At 40.1% G+C, this 20,169-nt stretch overlaps 1 protein-coding gene across 1 annotated transcript in view; it reads left to right on the forward strand.

Moving 5' to 3' along the window:
* The window catches only part of bsna (bassoon presynaptic cytomatrix protein a), a 128,805-nt gene extending 111,968 nt beyond the window's left edge, over window positions 1-16,837 (forward strand). The window contains exons 11-16 of the mRNA XM_085393462.1: window positions 2,483-2,576; window positions 4,324-4,455; window positions 4,674-4,729; window positions 5,741-5,870; window positions 6,095-6,188; window positions 10,767-16,837. Of these exons, the coding sequence (XP_085249588.1) occupies window positions 2,483-2,576; window positions 4,324-4,455; window positions 4,674-4,714 (267 nt within the window). The 3' untranslated portion in view covers window positions 4,715-4,729; window positions 5,741-5,870; window positions 6,095-6,188; window positions 10,767-16,837. The remainder of the gene's footprint in view (window positions 1-2,482; window positions 2,577-4,323; window positions 4,456-4,673; window positions 4,730-5,740; window positions 5,871-6,094; window positions 6,189-10,766) is intronic.
* Window positions 16,838-20,169: the final 3,332 nt, after the last annotated feature.

The following is a 20,169-nucleotide window of genomic DNA, read 5'->3' on the forward strand; positions in this document are numbered from 1 at the left end:
ATTAAAAAGCATTGATTAAGTGGCTGTAAATAATGAAATTCTGTATGCTGCATTGTGCACCATTATGCATCACCTATGTTCTGCAGCAGCAAAAAGAATGAAATGGAAATGATGCAGCATATTTTGGGATTAAAAATAACAGTTCACTGTCTTTGAAGTCAGGTTTATTTATGGATTGCTTTAAATAGAAGCTTTAAATAAATCGCACACACACAGTTTACAGAAAACAGAGGAGCCAGTCTATCATAAAAGATAAAAATGACAGGGATCCAAACACTGGTTCATATTTCCTGTGTTCAGATAATCCAAGCTGTTACTGTGATGGATATCAGAAATGGTCTGGTGTGTATCTTTCCTGAGGCCATTGTCCATTTAGTTCTCAGATGTTGAATGCAGAGCAGTGGGGTGTCGGGGTGGGGGTTTGAGAGAGAGGGACACAACAGCACAGAAACTTTCAAACTGATCACAATGACACAGCAGATTCAAATAAATCAACTGAACCTATCAGCTCCAGTACTGGCAACTTTGTGTCACATAGATGAGTGCCAAGGGAATAAATGGATTAAATATGGATTTGATTGACAGCAACATCAGAACTCAAGATAAAAAAATGAAAAGAAAAGAAATGAAATGAAGCATTTTTATATAAAACTTTACTTTGGTAGTTAGTAGTAATTCTTTCCAGGGGTTTTAAAAGTATCAAACACACTGATCAGGCATACATTATGACCACCTCTGTAATGTTGCGTTGGTTCCCCATTTGCTGCCTAAACAGCCCTGACCCTGTCGAGGGACTCCTGAAGGTGTGTTGCGTGTGTATCTGACACCAAGATGTTAGCAACAGATCCTTTAAGTGCAGTAAGTTGTGAGGTGGGGCCTCCATGGATCGAACTTGTTTTGTCTAGCACATCCCACAGATGCTTGATTGGATTTAGATTTGGGGAATTTGGAGGTCAAGTCAACACCGCAAACTCGTTGTTGTGGTCTTCAAACTATCCCTGAACCATTTTTACTTTGAGGCACGGTGCAATATCGTGCTGAAAGAGGCCACGGCCATCAGGGAATAACATCCAGGTGAATGGCAGGACCCAGAGTTTCCTAGCAGAACATTGCACAAAGCTTTACACTTACTCCACCAGTTTGCCTTCTTCCCAAAGTCCATCCTGGTGCCACGTGTTCCCTTGCGAAGCGACGAACACGCACTCAGTCATCCATGTGATGTCAAAGAAAACATGATTCATCAGACTGAGCCAACAAACTTCTTCCATTGTTCTGTGGGCCAGTTGTGAGCTCACGTGTCCATTGATGGTTCTTTCAGTGGTGAACAGGGGTCAGTTGACTGGTCTGTGATTGTGCAGCAACATAGACAACAAACTGCGATGCACTGTGTATTCTGACGCCTTTCTATCAGAACCAGCATTAGATTTTTCAGCAATTTGAGCTGGAAAGCTCATCTGTTGGATCGGACCACACGGGCCAGCCTTTGCTCCCCACATTCATCTGTCAGCCTTGGCTGCCCTTGACCATGTCACTGGTTCTCCACTGTCCCTTCCTGTGACCACTTCTGATAGATACTGACCACTGCAGACCGGAACAACCCCACAAGAGCTGCAGCTGTGGAGATGCTTTGACTTGGTCGTCTAGCCATCACATTTTCTCTCTTGTTAAATTCATTCAAATCCTTACTCTTGCCGTTTTTTCCTGCTTCTAACGCGTCAACTTTGAAGACAAAATGCTCACCTGCACCCTAATATTAACAAGCCCCATGATGAAGCGATAGTTATTAGTTATTAGTATTTACCTGTCATTGGTCATAATGTTATGTCTGATCAGTGTGTAAGGGTGAGAAGTTAAAGAAAAAGCTCCAGTGTGTGGTTTTAGTCCATTTGTCCCCTTAAAAAGGGGACAGTTCAAATTAGTACAAAAGAGTGTTCTTTTCCCCCAGGAGGGCTCCAGGGACTTTAACAACCAATGTCAGGGTGCATTGACTCTGTAGATATGTTTTTTCACTTTTTTCTTCTTCTGGGTTTGTGAATCAACCCCACTTAACAGAAGAGATTCCATCTTTTTCAAGAGAAAACCCTCAGACTGACACTTGACAGTGTTGAAAGTCATCATTCAGTCAGTCATCATTCAGTGAGCTGTCACAATACAACACAATAAGGGAGCAGCTTTCTCTCCAGTCTTGCTTCTGTCTCTCCGTCTCTTATCTATCACTTCAGCTGTCTTCTTCTCTTTTTATCTCGTATTGTCTCACTCTTTCATTCAAGTTTTATTCGAGTAAACAGAACTAAATCCCACATTCCTCCAATTCCTGTCTGCCACCAGCGATGTGAATACATGACAGACATTTTTCCCTGACTGTCTTCTACTTCCAACCCTTTTGCAGTGAAAAGAAGGTAAACATGGGATGTCAGTATTTCTAAATGGATGAACTTTGACCCTTTTCTCTCCCCCTCTCTCCATCTCTTTCTGCCTCCAGCCCAAGATCGACACACCTCCAGCAACAGCTATTGGAGCAAAAGCAGCACCTGTCTTGGCCTCAAAGACTGCCCAGCCCCCGCTCACAGGCATAGGTACTGTACACTCATCACACACACAAAACACACAGAATCCCAAAATTCCACAACTTGCCAACTGCTTCCCACTATGTCTGAATTATGTAACCACTGCGCACTCTTTCATCTAATCTGAGATTAATCTGCAGCTAATCCAACAGTGGAAAAACACACAGGAGGGCTTTCACTTCATGGCAGTAATTCCTCATGAATATGCCAAGTCACGACATAATGTGTTAGTTAGGTAATAGTATAGTAGTATTTGTGTTAATCTTCATCTCGCAAAATAATATCTATGCTTTTTTACCCCTTTCTAACATTTTTAGTAACTTTCTATTAAAATGAATCATTAGTTTGAGGTCGCTGCCCTTAAAACTTGGTTACAGACAGTTGTTTTCCTTCTGTCTTTATACTGAAGAGAGGATGACCTTAAAGGGAGAGCAGCTAATCTAACTTGTTTCATACATGGATAAATCGAGGGACATGAAAGATTTTTTAAAAACATTCTTCATTTTTAATCATTAATTTTTAGTCCAATCATGTGAATCTAATTGCTCAACTTTAAATTCAGAAAATTCACATTTTTCTTTTTTAGAAATAACCTTACAAAACATTATAATGAAGTGGTGATGGACAGCTTAACAGATGAGCTGACACTGGAGTCATGTTTGCTGATGACACTGTGATTTGTAGTGAGAGTAGGGAGCAGGAAGAAGAGTGTGTAGAGGTGGAGGCGCACACTGTAGAGGAGACTGGAAGCCAGAAGAAGCAAGACACAATATAGGGTTGTGATGTGAAGATTCCAGGAGTAGAGGTAGTGAAGGTGAAAGAGTTTAAATACCTGGGGTCAACCAGCCAAAGCAATAGAAAGTGGGTGGAGCCACTATGACCTGCTATGATCTGTGGTTTGGAGACAGTAGCTTGGATACAAAGACAGGAGGCCGAGTTGGAGTGGCAGATCTGAATATGCTAAGATTTTCATTGGGACTAATCAGGAGGGACAAGTACATCAGAGGGACAGCTCAGGTTGAGCAAGATGGTTTGGACATGTGCAGAGGAGGGATAGTGGATATACGGGACGATCACGTAGAAGATTCATGGATGCAGGAAGGAAGGACATGTTGATGTGAAAGAACAGTATGATAAGGATAGGGTGAGATGGAGGATAGGCTGATAATCCGCTGTGGTGACCCGTAAAAGGGAAACCGAAAGAAGAAGAATTAAAAATAGCACCTGGATTGGTGCTGTTTTGGGACAGAACATCAAAGGCTAATTAATATTTTAGTGAAATTGCCATTTTGTTGGAAAATCAATTATTTAAACATCTCAACGAATGAGTAGATAGAAGATCCAGCTGAAAATGGGATGAAGCTAATTTTTCTTAAGGAAGGAAATCAGCAAACAGGAAGCCTATGTAGGTCTATCCGAGGGGACCTAATGACCAAAGAACGGCTGCAGGCAAGCAAATAAATCAAATAAATCAGCAAACTTAAAGGGCAGAAAAAACTCAACAGGGCAACTGATGAGCGATGCAGTTCTTCTACTGCCCTAATTTTTAAAGCTCGGTAAATAGACACACAACACCGGACACCAGATCCCATCATAAAATTCATATTTGCTAACAGGTGCCACCGAATATGAAATCTGGACAAATATAGATTCCTCCTCTACTCAGTCTTCTTCCGTATTTTCGTCTCTGGCCATGTTTCCTCTCCCACATCCCATCATCCTCTCCCTTTCTTCCACTCGCTGTATTTCTGTCCAGGCTCCAAAGCTGCTCCTAGACCTGGTGGTATTGGCAGTGCTGCAGCAGGTCAACCGGGCATGGAAGGAGAAGGCATGTTTTCTAAGATCCTGCCTGGAGGAGCCGCGGAGCAGGCTGGCAAACTGGGAGAAGGTAACGCCAATGAATCAGCAGAAAACAGAGAGAGCGCATTAAACATAAAATTGGTTGTAATCTAGTACTGAACTGATTACGATAAAAAGGATAATAAAGTATAAATAACTGTTAGAAAAAAGAAACTTTTACAACTCAATTTTACTTTATTGCTCAATAACCCACAGAGAAATCTGCAACATTCATCTAACTCTCCGTTTTTGTCCACTTTCCTCCAGCGATCTCTGGTTTTGGCAAGAAGTTCACCTCTTTCTTCTGAGGTGCTAAGATTAAGGTATTTTTTCCCTTTTTTTTGCTCCTATTCATTCCTACATGCTCTTTACAAAGACACGCATCCATAAGATACAGCAGATAATGTATAAAATATGTAAATAATAGAATTTCTCTTTCATTTATTGTCCTGTCGCTGCACAGTTTATTTTATAAAAAGCACAGACAGAAAAAAAGAATAACAAAAATAGCACGCTTTTCTTGATTGTCATAGTACAACACAATCAGACAGCAGTTGTATTTTTGGTCAGTGATTCATGTACAAAGACCTGGAAAGATTTCTCCTTGTCTTCAGTGGACGAGTGCATCTCAGACATTAGGTATAAAAATAACTCTGCGAGATGCTGCTAGTTCAAAGTCTGGTGGGATTTTGACAGCTAGCTGGAGCATGTTATGTGTTGACTCTTGCAGGCTGTGGGGAGTGGGCGGCTTAAAATGGTTTTACACAGAACAGCCAGTGTGTTCATGAATCAGTGTGTGAGCAGTGTGTCTGTGTCTCAGTGTCATTGTGTTAGTGCTAATTTATATTTGGTCCTCTTGCTGCTCTGTGAAAGCAGGGTGAGAATTTAACAGTGACAATGACAGCTAATTGCTACTATGACCCACAGTTTGCATCACACAGGCTGTTTGTGTACGCAGCAGGTTACCAGCTGAATGTACATATGCTGCGCTCACTACGACCACCGGAGCTGTAGACTTGAGACAACTGATTTGGAAGAGATAGTATTTGTTTTAAAATGATTTCTTGACTTGAGACATAAAAGCAAATTCAAGTCATTTTGAATTTGCAGAACCATGATAAATAAATAAGACAGTGATGAGCAGGTTTTGTAAATACCTTTAATTGTGCTTACTGGGCCTTTACACAAAAAGGATTTTTTTAAAGGATGAATGTGCTGCAGACACCGGTGCATAATTTCTCCCCCTGAATGATTTGTAAGCTAATGTACTGCTTTTTGTAGCACTAGCAATTTGATATGCTGACTTTTCAAAGTGAATATTTGTGTGTTTGCAGGACTATTCAAACAGCCATGAGGCCTCATACCAGAAAAACCTGTTGCGTTCCCCCTGCTTTTATTTTACTAAAAGAGAGAGAGAAAGGAGAGAGAGAGAGCGGGGAACAGAGAGGAGAGCTGAGCAAACTGGTGAGTACTCAACACTCACAAAGCTTAAACTTTTTGCTGGTGTTTTCTGAAATTGCAGTGCATTTGACCTCTCTAACTCATGTTAACATTGTCTGATATTACAATTTATTTCATGATCTAAAACATGTAAGTGTGACAAATGTGCAAAGACTAAAAAAAATCCCTGTACATACAATATAATGTACTTTGTAAGATGCCTAAAATACTCCTGCTTCCTCTTGCAGCCAACAAGGACTGAAATCCTCTGGATGCTTCATGTTACCAGCTTGTGCACGCACTGGAAGAGAGAATACACCGCTCTCTCTGACACGCCAGACAGTGAGTTACTTTTTACTTTACCTAACTGATCCATCAAGATCTTTTCATCCGTGGAAAGCCTCCCTGTAAAATGTTTCTTTTCAGATTCTCAAGTTCCTCAAGTGTTTTGTGGTATGTCAGTCACTGTTGTGATAATAACGATAATTATCACACACACACAAAAAGCAAAAATGTGTACATCTGTAAATTGTCGCGTCCATAATACAGCCTTTGTCATGTGGAGATTATCTGCGCGTTGTCTGTTTCTCAAAAAGCTTAAAACCAGTTGGTTTATTTTGGATTGCACCTTGAAAGCTGCCAGTTCTAAAACTGTTGCACTGATTTATGAAATGGCAACAAAATATCAAACTCCAAATAGGATCCAAATACGGTTGGCAGCTCATTTTGTTGCTCAATGAACCAAAGAGAGCTAAAGCTCCGAAATTTAGCTAAACCGTTATCAGTGTTTGTCTTTGATCAACGCTCAGTGTGAGACAGTGAGACTAATAAAATGAGATGTTTGCCTAAATACTTGATCTTTTTCCTTTGTTTTGATGACATTGCACAATGACTGCATGTCAGAATCTAAAAAAGGCCAAGGTATATTTTGGGAGTTTTTTATATATACTTTGATGACAACATCACAAAAGTCAGAAGGTGCAACAACCTCACTACCTAAATATAAATCAATTATACCAATAGTTGTAAGTGAAAAAGTACTTAAAGTGTTTTAAACAGTAAGTATGTGTTGTGTATAAATTTCAGACATCTGTTTTTAGATCACATATTAATCACATTACTGAATAACTTTATACGACAGCACTATTCCAGCCAGAGTTACTGTCACAGTTCTGTTTGTTAGTCCACTGATGGAAACAATTTAGTTAAAAAAATATTAAAACTATATTAGAGGGATATTGTAGTTTTGGTTAAATAATGGCATCTGCTTTTTATGGCTTTTTTATATTGTAACCACACTTCTCTCTCTAACTTTAACCATGTATTTATATGCATAAACTTACATTACCAAATATAAAATCATAGGGTTAATTTAGGTAGACCACAAAGTCGAGTTACATGCTACAGTTGAAGTGTAAGTAGCTGATGGCTCGCCTGACCCGCTTTCACACATCCAGTGAGAGAATGTCACATAGAAATGCTTTATGAATTGATCTGCTCTGCTCAAAATTGCATGTCTACAAGCCACTTTGCAACCCACCTCCATCCCAGCTCCTCGTACCTTTCATAATCAAATAAGTACCGATCCAATTTTTTAAGTAAATATTTCTCACCAGATGTAGCAACTTGGGGTAATGGGCAGGCATTGATGTTGCTACTGTTGCTCAGGGTATGTGCAGTGTTGCATGTGTGCCATAAAAGATAATAAAATGAGCCTATAGATTGCATATACGTGTGAGACTTTTTGTGCATGCATGTGTTTCTAAGTGCTCTGCAGCCACACACCACATGACTAAATGCTGCAGAGGGAGTTCTATATGTCATTTTACTCCTGCTGTCAGACATTTTTTTGTCCCTTTTTTCTCTGTGCGTGCTCCCATTTTTGCTTTTCTTTTTACCAGATATTTTCTTTTCTCTCCATCAACTGTAGAAGTCTCCTATTTCTTGTTCTGTTACTGCTCTGTCTAATTTCCAACACCCATGGAGAAATAATAATAATTGATTTCTTGTTTTTCTTTTCTCCCAGTTGTTGCTATCTAATCCTTGCATTTTTTTTTCTTTGCTATATGTCAAATGTACTTCCATAGCTGCCATTGACTCAAAAACTACTTAAATCCTATGTTACGATCTCATGACAAAACCATGTGCATTCATGTCTTGGTTAAACAGCTTCCAGTCTTCTGGAAAGAGCCTGGTTGCAGGGGTTTGCTCCCATTGAGCCACAAGAACACTAAATAGGTTGGCCACACTGATACTTGCTTGAGTCCGTGATAATCTTTCATTTCAGCCTAAACGTTCTTGATGATATAAACTATTTGTTTCCTACGAGCATGGAAGCATTTCTTTGTGGCCCTCTGGTTTGCCACGTTGACACAAGAAAGGGCCTTCCACTCACTTTCTCTTAAATATGATTTCTTTTTAACCTGAGTCTTCAAATTTCCCGATCTGAAATAATAAGGACTGAAGCGATCATCAACCAGTCAACAGACCAAAATAGAAATATGTGTGTAGATACCTTTGGCCACATAGTGTCCCCTCATCCCACAATATTTCTCTGTCTCCTCCCTCTGTCCAGTTACTCAGTCAGTGTGTCTTTGTGTGCTCGTACTAATACATCTTTGTGTGAGTCACTGTCCTTGTTTGTGTGTTCAAGTTGTGTACCAGCCCTTTGGGTGCCTGTGCTCACTGGAACAGATTAAGTCTGGCGCTGGGAAACATATAAATATATGGCACGCTGGAGCAGTTAATCTGGGTCAGGCACAGTGGAAAAGAAAACTGGAAGGCAGTAATTGTGCAAATATGCATTTGATACCATTTCTTTTTAGGGAAATACATTTTTATTGGTACTATCACTTACAAAAAGGAGCTCATGGATTGCATGAGTTCATTTTTTGCATTTTGCAAATAACACGAAACCTTTGTTGTTATGCTAATCTGATTTGCAGATGATGTAGATGCTCCAGTCATTATGTTTTGGTAACATTACTTAAAAACCTGCCATGCTTGACATATCTTCTACAGAGGAAGCTGAATTTGGGGATGAGTGGGATGAGGGCACTGAGATAGTTAAACAGCCTCTTTTGGCCATACCTGTCAGATGGATGACTTTCCACCTGAGTTCCTTAAGGTTCTGGATGTTGTTGATTGACATGCTTCTGGAACACTGAATTGAGGTCTGGGCTGTTGCCTCTCGTTTGGCAGACTGTGGTGGGAATCTAAATAGAGGGATCCCCTTTTCAAGAAGGGGATCCCTCTATTTAGAGAGGGCTCACACTCTTCTGCCTCCTTGGAAAAACCTTCAACAGGGTACTGAAGAGGAGAATCTGTCTGTTAGTCAGACTTGGATTCAGGAGAAAACAATGCAGTTTTCTTTGTGGTCACAGGACACTGGACCAGCTAGTCATCCCCTAAGGATATTTAAGGGTGTGTGGGAGTTCGTCCAACTACCCTGCATGTGTTTTGTAGACCTAGGGAAGGCAATCAATCACATCTCTCGGGGGTTCATGTGGTGAGTGCTTCAGGAGTATGTGGTATCTGGCCTCTTTGGCCAGTAATAAGTCAAACCCATTCCCTTTGGGTTTTGGACTCTACCAGAAGATTTGTCGATGTAACCGAGTGACCTCCAGCTTGTGTTGGAGCGCTTTGCAGCTGAGTGCGAGAGTGAGAATTAGCACCTCGGTGTGGTTCTCAGGCTGAAAAGAGTGTAGTGCCCACCCCAGGTTAGGGGGAGTTGTTGCCCACAGTAGAAGGATCTCAGTGAGAGTGATAGATGGATTGGTGTGGTGTCTGCAGTGATGCAGATCTGTTGTGGGGAAGAGAGAGCTGAATGTGAAAGTGAAGCCGGTCGATCTATGCTAATACCCTCATCTACGGACACGAGCTGTCGGTCACCACCGTGAATACAAAAAGCAGAGATGTGTTTCCGCTAATGGGTGGCTGTGGTCTTTCTTAGCCAAAGGGGGAGAAGGTTGGCCATTCAGTCAAGACTCAGAGTTGAGCCGCTAGTCCTCCACAGTGAAAAGAACCAGCTGAGGTGGCTTGAGCATCTGTGATGCTTATATCTTGTTTCCCTCTACTCCTCTCTCCTCTGAACATGCAAATGAGAAGGGATTGCCTGGAACATGCAGGAGTTTTGCATTTAATTGATTACATTGTGCTGCACATATAAACTGGAGTGTTTTGTTATTTGCTTTGACTTTTAAGGCTGAAGCAGGAAAGAGTTCTGAGTGAATGAAAACAGGATTTCTTGAGCAAGACTCAGCACTACTTCTTTTTTTTCTCAATGAAAGACCTCAATCTCACAGGTGTGACGTAAATTTAATTGCAAAAGTGAAATGCGTAGAAACTGTAAGCACAAATTGGTGAGAATGATGACTTTATTTAGCAAAATCACTGAGTATTAAATTATTGCTACAGTATTATTAGCTTTGTTCCGTTATTATGTGCTTGTGTGTTTGTGTGCATCTGTTCAACAAGCAAGACCGGCAGTCTATTCCTTAGACTAACACTCCCTCTAGTGGACATCAGTACAAATGTGTAGACTAATTCCTTTAATGTCTGTGTGTCTTTAACATTTAAAAATGTATATCCACAGGGAAACACTATTCTGCTTTATCCTTGTCTATAGTTCACACAAAAGATCTGGACTCAATCCATTGTCCCCTCTGTGCCTTCTATGTCAAAAGGACAGCAGCTGTGATGTTGTAAATAGTGGTTATTCTGTACATATGTGAAAGAAATAAGCTTTACAAGGTGAAGCAAAGTTACAGTGGGTTATATTGGTGCGGTAGCAAATGATGCACCACTGCTAATGCATCTAACAGTAGACTTTTATGAACATATACATACAGAGACACCAGACCAAACGGGGTGTGTTCTATATTTTGATAAAATTCCTTTTCTGTTTTTTGTTTTTTTTAGATAAAGTCCAAGCCAGGATCCATCTTCTGAAGGAGTCTCTTCATCCATCCGACAGTCCCAGCCAAAGAAGCAGATGTGAATATTGCAGAGTCCTTGAACCAACCAACCCACAGTTCTTCCAAATCCAAAAGAGCAACTGGGAGCTAAAATTGGTCTTTGCTTTTGGTTTTCCTTGGAGATCTCCACAGCTGAGGGAGACACGTGGAACCAACTCAGGCCCTCCATGTAGATTTAACATCAGTGGACAGAAATATGGTTGGTGTATATGGGTGATGCAGTTCTGTTGTCATGGGCTGATGTTCATTCCCGCTAACAGCGTATAGGAAATGCTGGCTTTACCAAGCTGGTGGCATGCAGGAATCTTTGCATTCATAGTCCTTTGCTAAAACAAGGAAAAGTATCAACCAAACTCCCCTCTCTCCTCTTTTCCGTCTCTTTTCGAAGTAAAGAAAGCATGGGGCAAACGGATTAAACCGTTGGAGAACTGCAGGTTTTTCTGGTACTAAAGACTTCTTGTTTGCTGACAAAATGAAGAAACAGAAACGTCTCTCTGAATGAATAAGACTATGACAATGACTTGGCCGACACAGAGGGAGCGTGTTGGCATGCATTTCTTTCCACGGTTTGCTCTGTTTTTATCTACATTCCAGATCGGAACAGTTCCCTCTTCCTCACCTCTCTGCATTTCTTGAATGCCGATTCTTCTTTCTTTCCAGTCCCCGTCAAACGATCCACGCCACGCCATGTCTTTAAAGAAGTGGATTTAAAAAAAAAAAAAGAAAAGAAGAAAGGAAAATGTAGAAATTTGGAATGCATGGAACTTTATATCCAAGACCTTACACTGTTCATCGTTACTTAACAGAGGCCATAAAGACACTGGAAACACATCGACATAAACAGTAACGAAAAAGAGAGATTACTGAAGCAACACACAGGAATCCGGCCACGGGAATAAGAGGAGCATTTACTTTTACTGAGTTTTTGTTGTTGTTTGTTATGTTCGTTATGTAGAATGAAGCTATAAATGGTTGGATTATTTATTTATTTATTTATTTTTTAACCAGCCATTGCAAAGCCATTAAGACAATATTAGCCTGCAGTGCTTGTGGCAATCTCTGCAAAATTTGTTTCTCGGATACTGCTCGTGTTGTCATAGGTGGTTGTCACTTTTGTTGATTTCTTTTGATTTATTTAGTTTTCTAATCTATTTTTTTTAATTTGCCTGGTTTTATGTTGCAGGTTACCAGTATCGCCTTAATCATTTTTACATGTTTTATTTTCAGGTAACAGTGGCATACTTTTTTATGATATCCTGTAAACACATCATCCGTCACATCCTTTGTTTTTTTTTTATGTAGTAACATCAGCTGGAACACTGGCCACAGAGAGATTAATTTCTATTTTTTTAAATTGACATTGTTTTGATAATTTTTTGTGATATTATTTTTCATTTCTATTTTTCATTTTCTATTGTTTTTTTTTACCCCCTTCCATTTGATTTTTCCTGACTTTTTATTTATTGTGAATAATTATAAAAGCAATAGGGCAAGAGGCGATGAAGTAAAGAGCACAATCATGTGTCATTTCAAGAGTTGGTGGAATAGAAATGTGTTGCCTCCATCTGTCTAACTTACCACCGATGTCTGACTTAAAAGTACCGCAAAATTCACTCTTTACACTGCTGTGCCAGAGAGCAGGAGTTTGCCTGATCACCACAAGTCCGCCCAGATCTTTCCCTCCGACCGGCAGTAACCTGTTTTGGAGTGTTACACTGCTACATAAGCCAGCTGGAGTCTGATCGAAAAGCACTGCAGGGCAGCACAGAGGCACTCGAAAAGCAGACCAGTCCACACACTGAGGCAGAGCTGAACTTGACGTCATTTCCCGTCGGGAGTCAGGGGAAGGGGGAGTTGTTTGTGCCCGAGGACGATTCTTCCGGCCACTTCAACGCTCCTTTTAGGGAGGCTGGAAAAGGCTCATCCGAGCTCTTCGCACTCGAGTTTTTGTCAGCATGCGCCTTCACTCTGTCAAATGTGCACATGAAAGCACACTCTAAATGGTGTCAAAAAGGGAAAAGAATTGTGACTGAAGAACCAGAAATTAACACACTTGGTTGTGTCACACAAAGTCACTTGCCTCCCCCCCCACCACCTTTAACTTTCTATCGTTGGTGGCATCGACAACTCTACCCCCCTCCCCCCAAAAAAACCCTCTCTCTGAGACTGCCAGCTGTCAAGGAATCTTCTCAGGTCAGTGTTCTCCCTGCTGTTGCTCCTGCAGTGTATTGTGGGGTCTGTGGTAAGGTACTCAAAATGTACTCTGTCAGGCCAATCATCGCGAGGCCCTCAGCAAAACTAAATGGAACCAACCAACTTCTGCTGTATATTGTCTGTGTGAACACTCGCTGGGAACCTTCGCATGCGTCCCGGTGCAGAAAACCTCAGTCACCTCTATATCGTTCTGTTCCTAATGTTTGTACGTGTGTGCGGGTTCTGTATGCGTGTATTTAACAACCATCATCTAATGTGGAGGGGAAAGGAACACAAAAAAAACCCCTGGAAAAAAACAAGACAACCACGAGTTTAATCACGACAAATATGGTGGGCAGAAGAGGCGACCTCTCATCTCCAGTCGTTCTATGCAATGAATCATATTTGGAAAATCACGAAGAGGAAAAGGCAAGTGAAACACACAGATTGGGGGGGAAAGTCACACGTGTTTTTTTGCATATCACATTTGTTTTGATATCTGTGGTAGATTAATATAAGAGGATTCTGTGAATTTGTGTATGAAACTGGTTAATTGTAAGGGAAATCTGAAGATGGATCTTTCTTTTTTTTCATGTTAACCTAAATGTTTGGGGTACCTTTCTGCAACCAAAGATGTATTCATGGCAGCTGGGAAATTACACCTATGATTTGAACAAAATATGCTGCTTGATGAGTTAGATGCATCAGGCTGTTCTCTATCAAATGTTAGGCAAAGCTGATGAAGTGTGCAATTTCATATTTTTATACAAAGTGACTTTTCTTTTTTCCAGCCAATCAGTAGCTCACATAGAGAAGAGTCAAAACCTGCTTACCAATGAACACAAACCAAAAAAAAAAAATTGCTGAAATGGAAGGAGAGAGCAGCAGGTGCAGATATTTGAAAACTATTTAGCAGGGACTCAAAAATCCCGGTTGTCATGAACGCATCCAAGCAATCCAGTTTCATAAAGGAAAAATAGAGAATTAACAGATTATAAGAGACAGATTATGATATACTTCAATATATTCCCTAAAATGGTAAGTGTCTGCTCAGGGGTAAAGAAGAAAAGGTCTCCCTTTTTTAATTTAATAACCAGACCCATAATTCTTATTAGCTAGCTACCTAATGTGCAATTGTAGTTTTGTTTTTTTCAGATAATGAAGCACCAAAAATTAAAGGATATAGACATAGCAATTTAAAGTTCAGATGTATAATTATTACAAAACCTATAGATTATATTTAACAAAAGAAACTGTTGTAGGCTATGAAGTTAAACACTATTCAAAGCAGAATTTAAGCAGTGAAACAGGGGAGTTTGCGTACGTGTGGGTGCGTGTGTGTGTGCGTGCGTGTGTGTGTGTGTATGTTTGGTTTGCACTGGTAGCAGCTTATTAGAGCAAGTTATGAAAGAATCTATTTATTGAAATCCAGATTTAAAGAGTTGGTTTATGCAGTATCAAAGTATCCCTTAACTATAAATACCTTTGAAGTCTTATTTGAGCAGGGCCTGACAAGAAGCTAGTATATGTATATATTGTTTTTATTTTCTGAAACATTTATCATTTATAGATGATTCGTCTATGTAAGAGTTTATTTTATCATACGGAGCGGGTATAGAAAGCGAGCTGGCATTAGGAAAAAGAGAGATTTAGGTTTAAAATTTATAGATATATCGATGAGAAACTGTGTTTGTACATAAGTCGCCTATATGCTTTTTCACCACGGTTCTTCAGCCTCATTCTAAGTTGCACATTAAGTGTGTGTAACCCAAACAGAGATCACGGATACGCTGCCGTCGGATTGGTGACTTCACCAACAAAAGATAAGGCTTCAACAAACAATATGAGAGAGAGTTTAACGTTACCCAAGTTAATACCAACTTCCACTATTGTACAGTATGTCGTATGTTTTTGGAAGTTTGTTTAAAAAAAAAAAAGAAAAGAAAGAAAAAAATCCAATAAAATGTTGAATAAAACAATCCTCAATCACTTTTGCCTCAGGAAAGCACACATTAAAGGCAGCATCGCAACGGAGATGTTCAGAAGACAACAGATAATAATGGGTGTGTTTGTGCAGGCGCAGTGAAAGCAGATCGCTTACGACACCGGTGAAATCGTGGCTGCTGCCAGTCAGAGAGAGTCTGTAATATTTGGAGCACATAAATCCCAGGAACTGTGAAAACGTGTTCGTGGCGGTTTCTTTTTTTCTTTTTCTTTTTTTGCTCCAGCCGCTGAAGGTGACTTAAATATGCATAGCAGCAAGGGCTTTTATACTAATATACTGGTCATTGAAGAAAGCCATCCTGTTACTGCCCTCTAGCCAGTCGTGGTCTCTGTCTATACTCTGCGTGGTGTGCGTCTATAACCAGGAATGCAATGGACTTCTGTTCAGACCACAGCAATCACCAGTGGGCAAAAATAACCAAGCCACAGCTGGGTTTTTCAATGGCGTTTGAAGCACAAATGTAAACAATATTAGAGATACATAGAACTCTGAGGGGTTGTGTTCCAAATCGTGAATGAAATCTGCTGTAGGGACTTCCTCCAAACAGAAAAATCTGGAGTTTTTCCTCAATGCCAGGAGCAGGAATATTATTTCAAATGACCGTTTGGAACAAAACTCTAGTAGTTGGATAGAGAACTCTGGCAGATTTACAGACGTGAAGCTAAACGAGAGGTTTCTTCCACCACATCTGCGACGTGTCTTTGAATCTGAAACGTCTCAGCAATAAAGCTGCATTTATGCACAGTCAGACAATCTGGACCTTTAACCCTTTGTGACATTGATCTGTATCTGAATTGGGCGTGAACGTGCCACAGAGTGCCACATAGAGTTATAAACACAGTGTCTCTGTTTGAGCTGTCTTTAAATGCAGCTTAAAATGCTTTTGGGAAATCCAGACTGTGTGTGTGTGTGTGCGTGCGTGCGTTCCCGCGGGTGTGTGCTCTCAACCAAAAAAAGGTAGCATGCAGTGCTTGTACAGAGCATAGTGTAGTAACAGTCACCACTGGTCTTGCTGTTGGTCATGAAGACAGTGAGCGTATAGTAGGACCCTAGATCGATTTTAAAACACAAATATATATATAAAATGTATAGTGTGTGTAAATGTCTCATGGGTGAGAGGCTGTAAAAGAAGCTAAATGCCGAAACAAATGAAACCACGAGAGAGTCCATCTTTCACTGTAAAACCATCAGGGATCATTTATTGTCACCTTTTACCTGTATGAATCATTAAAGTTAAAAAAAAAAAAAAAAAAAGGACAAGTGCATGACCTGGACACCCGCCCTAACCCAACCCTACTACTCCCCCCCACCCCCTTTTGACCACACAAACCCCTTCGACCTTTGACCTCCCACTTCACGGGTTGCCATGTCGTGTTTTTTTTCCAGTGTAAATATCACACGAGAGCCGGCTAGAGTCCGCTTCGAAACAGACACCAACAACATGTAAATGCCATGTAAATCTCAAACATACACACACACGCGCGCACGAGAGGCACGAGAGAGGCGTTTGCACACCAAAAACGGCAACACAAGCTGGAGCGTATGCAAGCCGGAAACTCCCTGCCCAGACTCGTGCTACTCGTGTATAAAAACAACGAGAGAACATAACGAACAAGATCAGATGTTGATTTGATCAATAAAACGACAAAATGCATCGTTGTGCGTATGTGGCTGGCTCATGCGGACTGTTTAAAACTCATTTTAAAAAAAAGTTGTATTCGGATATGAGAAAAAATAAACATATTGGTCTGTGTAGAGTTTCTATACATGTCGTGTTTGTAAAATGAGAACATCAAAATCAAAAAAGGGAAAAATATCCTGGCTTCCATGTGACTTTTGGGGTGGGTGGGGGGGATTTTATGGAGATGGGGAGAGGGTGAAGCGGACATTGGAAATGTGTGTGTAAAAAAAACTAAAATAATTATAAAATAATGCAATTGAATGAAGTAAAAGGTTGAAAATAAAATACAGAAAAAGGTGGAGAGCCTAAAAATGAGTACAAAGTGTTCCATTCACTGTTGTAAGTGCAATGAGCTAAACTTCCTGTTTCCCCATTGTAAAACCTTGTGTATGTTTCCGTGTATTCCTCCTGTAAATGGGTGTAGTAGACCTGGTGCATCATGCCATGTAATGTGATGAATGACAAATTATGACCTTACATTTCAATCAGGAAATATAAATAAAAAAAACAAAAACAAATACATTAAAAATATGTTTACGCTTTGTGTTTTTTAAAGCTGTTGCTTTTCTGTGTCTTTACTGAGCTGATCCATCGTTCATAACTTGGCACGGCAGTTGATCTCTGCTTTGAAGCATCATCTTCAATATTTGGAATATTTGGAGTATTACCATTTGTTTTTGGAATATGAACATGTGCATCCATGCAACCATGTGGGCACCTGCAGAGATTTTTTTAAGCGCTGACAGCTACATCATTGAAGCAGGCTTCTAACGGCAGCTGTGGCATGCAGCTTGGACCTTGCAGATGCCGCTGATGTTCTCAAGATGCAAAATGATGCAATTCACTTCTGCAGGCCTGTTGATTTTCAGCTTAAACAGGAGACAAGTGAAGCCAGTCCCCAGGCCATTGTTTTCTAATAGCTTCGTAAGAAGCGCTGACTCTGTCTCCCTCTGTGGCATCGTCAGCCTCCCTAAACACGCCGCACACACAAAAACCCTTTAAACCCAGTTTTGTTTAGTTTTTTTTTATCATTTACTAACAGTGTGTACACACATAATTGATTTATGCATATTCTTATACCTGAATTTGTTTGTATTAAATAAAGTTTAGAGGTATTCCTCACTATGTGCACAATTAAATATTAAATACAGCCCCCCCCCCCATTTTTGCACATGTCGAGGAGCGTGTCAGGCTACATTTCATAAATGTTCTCACTCTGCGCACAAAACACATATGCAAAATTCCCACTGGATTCATAAAATCTGCACAGTAGCCTGTTTAGTGCTCAACCACCATCAAATCATTTTCATTTCCTCTGAGATGCTCACTGTGACTCAAATTTATTTAAAAATTTACTTGTGTGGACATCCAGTAATAACGGTCACTTGGATTTTTTTTTTTTTTTTTTTTAAGCCTTTTAATTTTGTTTCGTTTTCTTTACAGTACGTGCACTTTTTTTCATGATTTGTTTAAATCGTGTATGCTGTCTTTCCCCATTGTAGCCTCTCAACATCTCCTGTGATTGGCTCCACGCACAGCTGAATCACAGTCTTACATGTGTAGGATGTCATGACTGCTGTTAGAAGCCCACTGGAGTTAACGCTGTACTTGTCAGCACTCAAAAAGTAGTGAAAATAATCCCCAGTTAAACACGCCCACTAGGAAGAGTCTTCTTGGTGCTGCGGGGAGCAAGGAAACATGCCTGCGCAAAAATGTCATTTATAAACCAACTTCTTTTTTGTAACCGTCTGACTTTTAAACAAATGTACTTGTTTGCAACCACGCAGGTTCTCCTCGCACAATCATCTTTACTTTTGAGAACGATGTTATATCCATCATTGATAGTAATACAGCTGGATCACACAGTCTTACATGAGTAGGTTGTCACAACTGAGTTAGAAGCCCACTGCAGTTAAATATGCACCCACTAGTAAGCATCATGTGTCCGGGGATGCTACAGGAGTGCAAAGTCAGTACTTACTCATGCATGTTTCCAAAAAAAAAAAAAAAAAAGAAGAAGAAGAAGAAGAAGAAGAAGAAGAAGAAGAAGGGAAGGGTCCCAAAGCTGACATTAGGATTTTATTAGTAGACATTTTCCCCATTCATAGAATCTAACAAGCTGTCCACAGTATGGATACAACCCCTTACAGACCCCTCCCGACTTCAAAATAAAACTTCTGGTTGTCACCAAAAACTGTTTAAATACTATAAAAATAAAATCAATTGCACAAATATGCCATTTTGCTTGCGATTACTTCTGTGCAACACTTTTACACATCGACAACCACATGACACAATCGAAGAGAAACAAAATTCAACAGAAAACATTTTCCTTAATAGAAAGAGCCAACAATCAAAGCAACATAAAATCCTAGAATTAGTTAAATAACGTTTATTAGTTGTATAACTGGTAGAGCTTGATGAGCACTGATGAACGTGACGGTTACATGTGTTTAGTTTTCGCCAGTTAGTAGTTTACAGTAAAAAATTACCAAGATCATTGTGTCTGTTTGGATTCATGTACAGCTGCAGAATTTGGTGAGTGCTTGACTTTAGCCTTCTGTGATGGCGCACTGGGAGTAGTGTTTGTGCAATAAGCTTTTTAATAACACAAAACAAAAAAAAGTTGTTTTTAGGTTGTTTTTAAATGAATGTAAAAGTTCTGGATTGTACTGGTGAATTTAACCCAACATGTCCTGAATAGGTTACAGATACTGTACTGGCAAGTAAATCAGACAGATGTAACAGCCACAGTCAAAGGTTCAGTGTTCAGCTGGTGAATGTTTGCTTCAAGCCCCGATTAGGCGCTCTGCTCTTTCCTAAGCAAAACATCAAGAAACGATTTTGCTACAAGAGAGAAAAAAAAAAAAAAACCTCATTCATAAAACACCATAAATAACACACAAGTTCGGGCACTAAGCATGACACGGTAATCCATTTTTGAAAAAAATAAAATAAAATAATACAAATAAAAGTCAAATTGAAGATGTGACAACACGGCTACCTGTAGTGACAAGTAGTACAAATAGGTTTCAAATTATCTGGAATGTATTAAACTAAGGCTGCAAAGTCAATATATAAAAAGGTACATCTCACTACTCAAAAGTGAAGGTGTGTGTGTGCGTGCGTTCAATGTGTCGCTGCGGGTGGAGGGGGGGAATGTTAAGCTGTGGTACAATAACAGACACGTGCAAAAGTTGCATAGGGTCGGTGCTGCAAGCTAAATATTCATGTGAAAATGTGATTTTTAATACAGAAACAAAACTAAATGTGATTAAAAATTAGATGCGTGCCATAACGTACTGAGCAGGGATCGACTTCACCAGAACGCATCTGTCAAACAAAATTAGGCGCGTGTGTTACGATGTTAAGTTAGTACGCACATGTGAGAGCTGTAACCTGTTTGTTCTACATTTCTCACTCTATCAAAACCGCAGGGTGACTCGAGCTCTGCCTAAGTGCTTTAAT

Source organism: Rhamphochromis longiceps, linkage group LG20, assembly GCF_057381845.1.
Source record: "Rhamphochromis longiceps isolate RC_006_pf linkage group LG20, R_longiceps_female_GT1.1, whole genome shotgun sequence".
Taxonomy (NCBI): Eukaryota; Metazoa; Chordata; class Actinopteri; order Cichliformes; family Cichlidae; genus Rhamphochromis; species Rhamphochromis longiceps.